The following is a 12,500-nucleotide window of genomic DNA, read 5'->3' as shown; positions in this document are numbered from 1 at the left end:
ATGCATATGCAAATATATCTATATATATGTATATATGGATATGCATATAATATCTATATGTGTTTATGTATATGCATCTAATATATATATACAAGTATATGCATATAATATATATGTATGCATGTATATGCAAATATATATATATGTATTCATGTATATGCAAAAATATATGTATACATGTATATGCATATAATATATATATGTATACATATGTATGTATATAATATATGTCTATATGTATATGCATATAATATATATATGTATATGCATATAATATGTATATGTATATGCATATAATATAAATATATGTGTATATATGTATATGCATATGATATATATATGTATATGCATATGATATATATACATGTATATGGTTTAAATATATATAAGTATATATATATGCTTATAATATCAATAAGTATATATGCATATAGCATATATATAAATGTATATGCATATAATATACATGTGTATATGTATATAATATATCTATATGCATATAATATATGTATATAATTATAATTATATTTCGAAAATTTTTAAACGAGATCATCGAACTGTGAAACGTTTCGTCATTGACAGCAAAGATGGAAAAAAAAGCATAAAAGTGGCAGACTTAAGGTGACTTCACCACGGGATATTAGAAAAATCAAGAGGAGTTTGCTAGCAAACCCACACAGCACAAATAAATCTATTTTAGACCATGCAAGAGTGTCTGGCATCTCTAAAAGGACCCGAAATCGGATTTTGAAACAGATAGCCGACCAGAGAACCAGACAAAATGTCCTCCTTTGAGTAATATAAACTGTCAGAAGCGACTAGCATGGGCCACTAACTATTTAAAAATCAATTTTCAAAATGTTCTCTGGACTGACGCGGCCAGAGCAACCTTCGAGGGCCCGACGGTTGGGCCAAGAGATGGCTTCTAAAAGAGATGGCTTGCGATTCAGACGTCAACAGGGAGGAGGAGTGATGATTTGGCCTGGTATTATTAGAAGTGATATTGGTCCTTTTCTTGTCCCTGACTGTGTCAAAATGAATTCTGTGAACTACTGTAAGTTTTTGGAAGCAAATTTATTGCCCTGGTTGAATTCACAAAATGGTGCTCTCAAGCAGAATCTTATTATCCAACAAGACAATGCCCCAACCCATGCTTCTCGGTTCACAAAAGCTTGGCTTTCAGACAAGGGGATCTCTGGTGAACGTCTAATGGACTGACCACCTCAGAGTCCGGATTTGAATCCGATAGAGAACCTCTGGTCGATTCTGGTTTACGAAAATGGGCATCAATTCCATAGTAAAAAAGACATTTGGGAGAGAAACAAGAAGGTATCTTCTGAAATCACACCTCAGCAAGTGCATACATTAACATCCTTTGTTGATAGGAGGCTGATTGATTTGATTAAAAATGGAGGAAAGCGAATAAAGGGGTAAATAGTTTCATAAATTCGTATTGTTCTGTTAATTGCTATTTGAGTAATAACTGTTTTCTTGTAATATGTTATCAATATATGGTACTATAATCAAGATGACACAATTTTTCGAATTATATCATGTTTAAAAATGGTATTTATTGCGGATAAATGAGTGCTTGCAAACTCTGTTGGTCCATATTCCTTCCTGAAATCATTTACAGATCCATACCCCCCACCCCAAGAATATGATTATTTGGTTTCCGTTTCTATGAATTTACTTCATATATTTGCATATCAAACAGTGAGTAACATAGTTATATTGGAAAATATTGAAGCATAAATTTATCAATTTATACAATTTGCAAACACTTTTGCCCCCCCCACTGTATATATATATATATATATATATATATATATATATATATATATATATATATATATATATATATATATATATATATAGGGGTACGTATTTAGGCGTCAATTTTTATTTTAGCAAACATTATGAAAATTAACAGAATTTCTATGCCCAATTATGTCTGTTTTAAAACTTTCTTTTTTCTATTTTTCTAAAATCAAAAAGAAATAATGTATCCTCTATACGTATCACAAGCGTTTTTGATTCTTCATCTTAGGCAACGTTTGTGACCCAAAATTAAATATATTTTATTTCATTATTCCAGTATATTTCTGGATGTAAAATACTAAGCTGTAAATCCGCACGCCCTCAAAAATTCAGCTAAGATCGCGTTAGGTAGGGGAGGGGGCAAAATATGAGAAATTTTTTTGTAAATTTTTAAGTAAGTCTGTCAAAAACTTAACGAAATTGATCAATTGTTTGATTGTTGAGAGAATTTTAAAATTCGCATTGTTTTCATTGTTTACATAGAAATATGCAGAAAAAACATTCAGTTCAAATTTTTCCGTTTTTAGCTTTTTGAAGAATTTTTTGAAAATTCACTGGTTTTCCGGTGAAATAAAAAAAAAAATTTTTTTAGAATCATTTTCTTGAGAATACAGCAAAAATTACAATGAATCGATTTTATTTTACAAGTTTGGGTTCGTTTTACTATACACTTAGACACAAAAAAGTTGTCAAAAAACAAATATAAAGCAAATAAATGTTACCAAAGGCAAAATAATTTACTTTTCTACCTAACTGGATAAGTTTTTAGTGTTTTTATTTAATGTAAAATGTATATTCAGTTTGAAAATCTTTCAGTGTTTATCGATATATTTGAAAAAGACAAGTGGCGGTGAGGTCTCTGTTGAATACTTAAGTTTGTGAAAATGAGTTAAAACTAAAAATTATACAAATTACTCTTAGAGATCCACCCAATATATGTTACCGTAATATAGGCTGACATATATTGAGCGAGTTTCTAACAATATTTTGTATAATTTTTTAGTTTGAACTCATTTTCCCAAACTTACTGTATTCAACATTTGTCTTTTTCAAATAGAGCGATAAACACAGAATGCTTTTCGAACTGAATAAATATTTTACATGAAATAAAAATACTAAAAACTTATCCTTATAAGTTAGAAATCTAACTTATCTTGCCTTTTTTTATTTATTTATTTTTTTACAAAGGAATCGCCACTTATCAAGGCCCGGGGGCCACTCGAGGACAAGGGTTACTGGGTATACATTAGTCAATGTGATTATAGCGTAGTAAACATAAGTTGTGGTAATTTTGTAAATTGGATTACTTAGGGGGACGGTTCATCCAGAACTTGTTTATGTTGGACTTGAAGACAATCAGACTGTAGTCAGCTGGAAAGCAGGCAAATTGAAGAGAATATGGTCATACCAACGTGTTCTTTCTTTTTTGTGTTTTTATTTTGATTGTATTTGATGATCAACAAAAATAAAATATTTTGTTGTCTGAAAAAAAGATAAGAATTTTTTTTTTTTTCAAAATTGACATGTTTTATATTAATTTTAAATCTCATCCACAGCATCAATATAAATATTCCATCCGGTCAGCTTGTGGCTATCGTGGGTAGCGTTGGTACTGGAAAATCTTCACTAATCTCGGCCATCCTCGGAGAGATGGAAAAAATTAAGGGTGAGGTGCAAATTAAGGTAAGTCATTTGTATTTTTTGTAACGACCAAGTTCTCTCTTATTCTCTTTCCTCGGATCTTGAGCACATGGTACAATGGGGAAAGAGGTGGCTGGTTACTTTTAATGCGTCTAAAACCAAGCTTCTATCTTTACATCATCAACGTTCTGATCCCCATCTGGCATCAATTGAAATAAATGGCTCTCGTCTTGGAGAGGCTCCATGTTTTGACAAGCTTCTGGGTTTGACCTTTACTCCTGATCTGAAATGAACATATACATCAAACCTGTTGCCAAAGTCGCTGGAAAAATAGTGGGATCCTTCTACCATTCCATTAAATATCTCACTGTTGATGCAACTCTCTATCTATATAAAAATCAGGTACGTCTAAGAATGGAATACTGTTGCCACATCTAGGCAGGAGCTGCTAGAAAGACATTATCCTGCCTTGACAGAGTTCAAAATAGACTTCATAGTGTAGTGGGGGATGCCCTTTTCTCTTCCCTGCAATCTCTTTCCTACAGAAGAGATGTTGCGGAACTGTCTTTATCGTTATTTTCATGGCAAGTGCTCGCCTGATCTCCAATCTATGGCCCCCCCCCCCTCTGTAAAACTTTCATGAAAAACACTCGTCTAGTTGAAACCACAGTCAATAATTTTCCCCGATCATAATCTGTGCCTAAACCTAAACGTAAATTCCATGAACAAGGCTTCTTTCTTAGAACTGCACACCTGTGGAACTCTCTTCGGTTTTCCTGCTTTCCAGCTGACTACAATTCAAATCCAAGGTAAAGAAATCACTATGATATTATCCCATTGACTACTATACACTCAATAACCCTTATCCTTGAGTGGCCTCCAGGCTTTGATAAATGGGGATTCCTATGTAAAAAAAAAAAAAAGAATGGCAATTTTACTTAGATGTCTTTTTAATTTCACATCGTCCATGTCGTGTTGTGTTTATCTAGACAATTTGTTTTTTCTTTAATGCTTTGCTATCTTTAGTTATATAATGTTGTGTGGGACCGACACTTTTACAGAACATGTTGTGGCCTCAGTCGCAAAGTAGACAAAAAATAGAAAATAGCTTCAACTCGCTTTTTCTTTGTAACAACGACATTTATTTTCTCATTGTTACGGCCGTGACGTCACCCACGTGATCTCGAGCGTTATTCATGCCCTTCACGTGATCTCAAACCTTCTTTACGTCTCTAACGTGATCTGCTTTTTTAAAGTCTTATGGTGACGTCATTTCGCATGCATTTGCATATAGTTGTCTGCACTATGTTACACTCAGACCAGATTGTGCATGAGCATTCTTATGACAGTTTTTTTAGCCTTACTACTTCCGAGCTGTCTCCTGACAAATTGGAAATAGGCGAAATTATCACAAGATAATTGTCGTACAGAATTAACAGGTTCCCTCTATTTAGTTGGTAATGCTTTAGAATATAAGAGAGAGGCTAACAAGTTTTACACTTTGCCCAAAAGTAACCAAGAACTGCACAAGGCAGGGGCATTCATCTCCCTAAGGTATTATAGAGGGTGGGATGATAAATTTGTTGCCCTAAAGTACACAACACTACAGTTTTATTTTAAAACTTTTATTGAAAAAATCAATTCAGGTAACTTGATTATGTAGTAGAGCTGACATCCATTCAATGTAGCCACATTCAGTCTCAATCACCATCTCCATACAGTTCCTGAACTGGGAGCATGCCTTTTCCGCAAGCGCTGGCGAGAGCTCGGCAGATGATGGTGATCAGACTGGCTTTCATGTTATGGGAGGTCATGTTGGTGATGTTTTCTATATATGACCAAACAAAGTAGTCCAGCAGGTTCAGCTTAGGGGATGAAGCGGGCTAAGGAGAGAAAGGTACAAAGTCATAGCACTCCTTCTGAAACCAAGCCTGGGTCTCTTTGGACTTGTTGGCCAGTGCCGTGTCCTGGTGCCACACCCAGGGTCTGCATCGGGGAATCACCACACTCTTCAGCATATTCAGGTACACTTTAGTGTTGACTTTCAAGCCGACTTCAAAGATGTGAGGTGGTATGATGTGGCCCTCACTTGACATCACACCATAGACCATAACTGTGGCCGGACACTTCATTGAGCTGTACCCTGAAGTGAGTGTTGAATCATCCGGATTTGTATTTTTGGAGGGGCTGGCAATGGTCCTAGTGTCATAACTTGGTTCGTTACAGAGCATGAGTTATACAGCGGCACATCTCCAATATCACTAGTTGAACATTGTGTCACTTTCAGACATGATAGAAGGCTCCTATCGCTCTTGGGATTTGTTCACATTTGGCCAACTAAAACCGATGATCAAATGGAAATGGAATCATGCTGTCTTTTCTAGGGTGACATTTTATCTTTCCACTCTGTGCCCACTCGCTCACCTGAATATATACATTGCCTAGTATTCCAATATGGTCACCCATCTGGTACTAGCCAGACTCAACGTCACTTAACTTCAGTAATCTAATGAGAACCGGTGTGTCAACATGATTAAGTTATGTTTTGTTTTTTGTTTTTTTGTATTAAAGATAATGTTTTATTGTATTTTTAACAGAATTTGTGGAATTCTTTTTTATATTTCATATTAGTCAGTCAGAAAAGTTTTACATTTTTTTACAAAATTCAAATATTTGAAATTCGCACTAAAGTCGATCCAGTAATTCAACACAAACTGAGCAATTTTTCCTGGTTTTCAGTTTCTTCTTAAACCCTCTTAAGCTTAAGCTAAAAATTTTACCCAATTTTGGGGGAATAAAATTCATCTAATGGATTGTTATCAAAAGTGAAAGGCTTGAAAACGTAAGCAAGTATAGCGTTTCCTATCACACCTAATATTAATCTTAAGCTGGTGCTTGAAGGATAAATTCACTCACAAATTTGACTTTGTAAAACTTATAAGGCATCATGTTGACTAAATGCTCCTTGGATACCATCATGTTTTAATGAATTAATTTTTCTTGTAAAAAAAATATGTAGAAAAAAAATTACATGCATTCAAATACATATATTTGATATGAGAAAGATACCTGCCTCTGGACGTGTAAAATTAATTTCCCAACTAAACAGTTTAGCACCACATTTATTTATCCCCTTACAAACATTAAATTCAACATATAATGATACCCAGCCTCGTATCTAGAAACCTTATTTTAATGTTGATCAAAATCTATGACATGATTTTGAGCATAGAAAATGTATGAAATTTAAGGGGTCTTAAGAGAAATTAAAATTCATGGTATTTTAATGACTATGGATTTAATTAAAAGCTGATATATTGGCATTTTCAAATAGGAGATTATACCCATATTATGTCACCTAAAAACCCTTTAAAATATATATAAATAAATATAGGGATTTTTTTTTTTATTTTTGTTTTTTTAGAGGTGACAAACTTTTAATCAAGATAATTACAGGAAAATATATTTATTATACAAATATGTGGTTTATTCCAAAGATTAATTTTTAGTATTTATAAATTAAATACAATTTTGGGCATATGGCCTGTGGCTCGCTCATATATGGCGTAACCTAGAGGTCCAATTTTTACAAACTCTACACATTAAATTAGGCTATATTTTGGCAATAACATATTGAATGTTGTCTTCAAAATAGTCTATTGTGTTTGGTTTATCAGCATAGACATGAGACTTTATATAACTCCAAAGAAAATAATCTAATGGAGTTAAACCACATGAACAAGGTGGCCAATTAACAGGTCCATTTCATGAAATTATGCGTTCATCAGATGTTTCTCTCAGTAAATTGATCATATCATTTGTAATTTGCAAATGCTGCTCTTAATGATGAATTGCCAAACCAAGCTGAACTAAAAAATAACCGATAGTTACCAAATCTGCAATTAAAGAAAATAGATTTGGTAACCTAAAAGTTTGCCACCTCTAAAAAGCACCCTATATAAGCATACAAACATACCTTGCTTTATTTACCGATATTTAGTTCTCTTACTATTAAATTTTGTAGAATTAAAATCCTCGCAGAACTTATTAGATGACTTGATATATATTATGTTTTGTTGTTTGTTAATACCTGTCTTTTTCTCTTGCTTATTTATGGAAGTCGCTTCAGACAAGGCATGAAGCCGTTTGATGGAAAGATCTAGTCCTAATAACAAAGCGGGAGAGGAAGGTAGAATAACTTTAAAAAAAAAAAACAATACTGAAAGGAACCCCTATCACCAGCGTACAATTATCTGGACTCCAAACAGGCTAGCCAAAAAAATAAACCCTTCAAGAGGCCAATAGGGCAAGAAGGGGTTACAAGGCTGGCTGACAAAAACTCTACGCTTACAGAGGTTAAGTGGCTGACCAAACCAGTTTTTTATGATATCATCACAAGAAAGTTGAAAAGATTTTTTATATTTGTTGATTTTTTTTTTTTTACATAGGCATCACCACTTATCAAGGCCAAGAGGCCACTCGAGGATAAGGGTTAAAGAGTGTACAGTAGAAATTGGGCAATATAGTAACCGTTACTAATGGAGATTCAGTAAATTTGTTAACTTATATGGAACGGCTCATCAAAAACTTGTTTATGTTAGACTTGAAGACAACCATATTGTAGTCAGCTGGAAAGCAGGGATCATAGAATGGAGCTCAGCTGAGCACTTGCCATGAAAATAGCGATAAAGCAGAGACAAACTCGCAACATCTCTTCTGTGGGAAAGAGGTTGCAGGGAAGAGAAAAGGGCATCCCCCACAAGGCTACGAAGTCTATTTTGAACTCTATCAAGGAAGGATAAGTCCTTTCTAGTAGCTCCTGCCCAGATGTGGCAAAAGTACTTTGGACGTACCTGGCTCTTATATAGATAGAGAATTGCATCAGCAGTGAGATATCTACTGAATCGATAGAAGGATCCCACTATTTTTCTAGCGTCCTTGGCAATGGATTTAATGTATGTGTTCCATTTAAGATCAGGAGTAAAGGTCAAGCCCAGAAGCTTGTCAAAACATGAGGCCTCCCCAAGACGAGAGCCATCCATTTCAATTGATGCCAGATGGGATCAGAGCGTTGATGATGTAAAGATAAAAGCTTGGTTTTAGATGCATTAAAAGTAACAAGCCATCTCTTTCCCCATTGTGCCACTTGCTCAAGATCAGAGGAGACAGAATCAGAGAGAACTTAGTTGTTTACGGTCTTAAATGATAGATAGTAGTGTCATCAGCATAGATGTCTACGAATGATGTAAGGATGTGATTTGGAAGATCATTAATATAGATCAGGAAGAGAGTTGTGGATTTGCGTCCTCTTTGTCAACATTCTAATGTGGGGAAGCATCTATATAATAAAAGGAAGTCAGTCTCCTTATCGTTACATTGTCATCGATAGCTTTCTTCCTACAAGATCAATAGTTTATTCTGTTTCTTGTGAGTTCTGACAGCATCTTCTTAGGAAAAATAAAATATAATTCGATTTATTATCTTCCAGAAAATGTTTTGTTTGGGTAGGAATTATTTTCAAATAACTGCCATTTTTATAAAATAACAAAATTCTGTAATTCTTCTATAAAGAGTTACTTCTCTTTGATTGGAAGAAAAAGTTATATTTGGAGAGAAAAAAAACCAGTATTATTTTAATGCTTAAGGGTAAGTAACTCTGTATAGAATCATGTTTATTTTAAGATGGCAGCCATTTTTATTAAAATCGCTCTAGAGAAGGCATGAAACCGCTTGATGTAAGGGGTTAATCATAATAAAAAGAGAAATAAAGATAGAATCACTACAAGACAAACCAAGCCTGAAAGAAACCCCATCACTAAAGTTCAATCCTCTGGATTCCTAACAAGCCAGGCAAAGAGTAAGCCCTTCAAGAACCCAGTAGAATAGGAAAGGATAACAAAGCTGACTGAAAAAATGTATACCACTGAACTGATTTTAACCAGAAACCAGTGTTTTTATTATAACACCATCCATTATCATTTATTAGTTTAATAAAAAGGAACTAATAACAACATCCTACTGCAGCTTCACAGTAAATCTAATCGTCAGAAGTGTATTACTATCCTACAAGGTGATCCACGTATTTAGTCTTCAAAGTAAATCGCCATTGGCATCCAGCACCTTCTGCCAACGTATATCTAACTGTACGGTATAATTCTAGGGTTTAGGATGAAAAGAAGTCTGTGAGGACTTGGTGCATCTACTTCATTAAAGGATTTCTCACAAATGATTTCAGGTTCAAAGCAACAGCTACAGCAGGAATTGGAATATAACCTACTAAAGTCTGATTGTCACAACTGGTGACATTGGGACACTTTAGAAGAACGATATGCAATAAAATTCTGTTTTAAACTTGGAAAAAATGCCTCAGAAACGTATGGAATGCTTCAATGCTTTTGGTGGACCATCTTGCATGAACTGGAGTGGCATAAGAGATTCAAGAAGGCAGGGAATCTGTGAGGGATAAAGAGTGTGCGAGGAGTAAGGAAGTCAGAAAACCAAAGTTGATTGGTTAAATAAAGAATAAGAACCGTTTTGTGTCTATAGAGACAATAAACACAATTATTCGCAAGGAATTAATGATGCAGAAGATTTGCAGGAATTTTGTCCCAAGGGTGATCAGAGAAAATCACAAAATATTTGACCAAGATGGGCATCAAGAAAGTTCCTTACCCTCCCTATACTCCAGACCTTGCTCCCTGTGACTTTTGGTTATTCCCTGAGCTCAAGGAAAACCTTAGAGGCTGGCGTTATGAGACAATTGAGGAGATGAAAGAGGCTGTGATGAGGGTCATTGATATACTCACAGAAGAGGATTTCTATGGAGCCTTCCAGAAGTTGTTGGAACAATACAACAAGTGCATTGCAGCTGGAGGAGATTACTTTGATAGAAGACTGGAGTTTCATGTGTGTACTATCAATAAAAGTGCGTATACGAAAACAGTCTGGAAACTTATTGAAGGCACCATTGTATATTGTTTTCTTTATTTATTCATTTCTTTTTAGTATACCTTGACATATACTTGCGCATATATATATATATATATATATATATATATATATATATATATATATGTATGTATATATATATATATATATATATATATATATATATATATATATATATAAGAACAAGTAATTAATAAAACATGTTAAAAAAACACTTTGAAAAAGAATTAAAAACATATTTAATTTTAAAAAGGAAACACAAAATAAGTGGATAAGTCCTTAATCCGTGGAGTTTCGAAGAAATAATTTCTATCAGAGGGTAAGATTTAACAAAATGCAGGATCGGATGTTGCTTGCAAAAATATTTGATGAAACTACAAGTAAGTCATAGATCTTACTTGGTAACAAATAGTGAAGCAGAGGGAATATGGTGAAGAAAAAGGTAATTTCACATGAATGGATAGTCTGGTGAAGGGTAAACTATCCAATAACGATAAAATCCAAAAATCAAAATCCAATACATACATATATATATATATATATATATATATATATATATATATATATATATATATAACAATACAAAGAATATTAACAATGTTTAAAAGAAACATATCTATTTATTAATACATAATATTTTCTTTCATGATGATGATCATCATCATCATTTTCACATCTATTTTACATACTGAGATGTGTTAGACGGCTTTTAAAAATTGGCATCCAAACTAACCTATCCCTAGCCAAGTCTTTATTTATCCCTCTTTCCCTCAAGCCAATCCTCATACTTAATTTCCATGTTTTCCTTAGCCTTCCCTTGTGAACCGAACCTCCTACTTCAACTGTTCCACCTCTACTAACCCAAGAACTCTCACCCATTTTTACAATGTGGCCATACCACTGAAGTCTCCTGTTCTCTACACATCTCCCTTTCATGTTTTTGTTTCGCTTGTGAACTAATTGACTTCATTTTTGTTTTGTCCAACTCAGGGTTCAGTGGCTTACGTGCCGCAAGAAGCTTGGATCCAGAACGAAACACTGATGAATAACATTATTTTTGGAAAAGAACTCAAACAAGACGTGTTCGATCGCGTCATAGATGCGTGCGCCATGCAATCTGATATCGACATCTTGGCAGGTGGAATCCAGGCGGAAATTGGAGAGAAGGTTCGCAATTCTTGGACATTTCTTTTATTTCAGAAATTTGGGCAATCATTCGTTTTATTTTACTAAGGGAAGTTCAGTTAGAATTATTTTTGGTTCCCAGACAAAAGGAGGGTGGACCTGTAAATTCACCCTTATCCGTTCGTCCGTCTGTACTTTTCTCAATAACTACACCTTGGAAGTTTTGAAATTTTGCACAAACATTGAACATGAGATGCGTTAAAAAGTAACATAACGGATTTTCTGGGAAAACTCTGCTTGCCCTCCTAGAGGTGTCTTTCAGGTTAAAATGGTGAAAATTGACACTTTTGTGCTTATTAAAAAAAATTGATGCCTTGGATTTTAATAAAACTTTCTCAAAAGTTGTAACTAACTGATTTTTATATAATTTTGTTTGTCTATACTTTGCGATAACTCTTGGGACTCTTTTGGGGCTAATAAAAACACTCCATTTTTGGGACTATTTTACCATATTTGTCCAAAATTTTCTGTGTATGTCTATTTAGCAGTTTTGCATGGTGCTGAACTCAAATATAAATATGTTAAGGCCTTGGGGTCTTTTGGGGCTAAATGGGGGCAGCAAATGATGGATTTCGTCATTTCTTTTTTTGCATGGTGCAGAACTCAAATTTACATATGTTAAGGCCTAAAACTGCACCGTTTGTTCATTTTCACCAGGATTTGTCGTCCCCTGGGGACTTTAGGGGCTAAATGGGGGTGCAAATGCTGAACTTAGTCATATTTTTATGCCTCGTTCACTGTGCACTCACGGGGGCCATGCATGCTTCACTTGATTCTGTATAGTTAATTCAAATGGAATCAAAGGTGACTTTGTAGCTTGGTTCAGATCTCCAGACCAGTAGTAATTATCAATCTCTGCACTGATGATTGTAAAAGCATGAAACACTAGTGTCTATAAGTATAAC

The 12,500-nt window shown here is 34.2% G+C and overlaps 1 protein-coding gene across 2 annotated transcripts in view; it reads left to right on the top strand.

Annotated features, from left to right (window-relative positions):
• The window catches only part of LOC145277708 (multidrug resistance-associated protein 1-like), a 320,419-nt gene that overhangs the window by 186,663 nt on the left and 121,256 nt on the right, over positions 1-12,500 (top strand). For both annotated transcript variants that reach the window (XM_080129406.1, XM_080129407.1), the window contains exons 16-17: positions 3,378-3,504; positions 11,401-11,577. In XM_080129406.1, coding sequence (XP_079985532.1) covers positions 3,378-3,504; positions 11,401-11,577 — 304 coding nt within the window. The remainder of the gene's footprint in view (positions 1-3,377; positions 3,505-11,400; positions 11,578-12,500) is intronic.

The sequence above is a fragment of the Euprymna scolopes genome, chromosome 6 (genome assembly GCF_053919585.1).
Source record: "Euprymna scolopes isolate OS-2025 chromosome 6, ASM5391958v1, whole genome shotgun sequence".
Taxonomy (NCBI): domain Eukaryota; kingdom Metazoa; phylum Mollusca; class Cephalopoda; order Sepiida; family Sepiolidae; genus Euprymna; species Euprymna scolopes.
The sequence above is the reverse complement of the archived record's forward strand: the minus strand, read 5'-3'. Positions and strand labels throughout refer to the sequence as shown.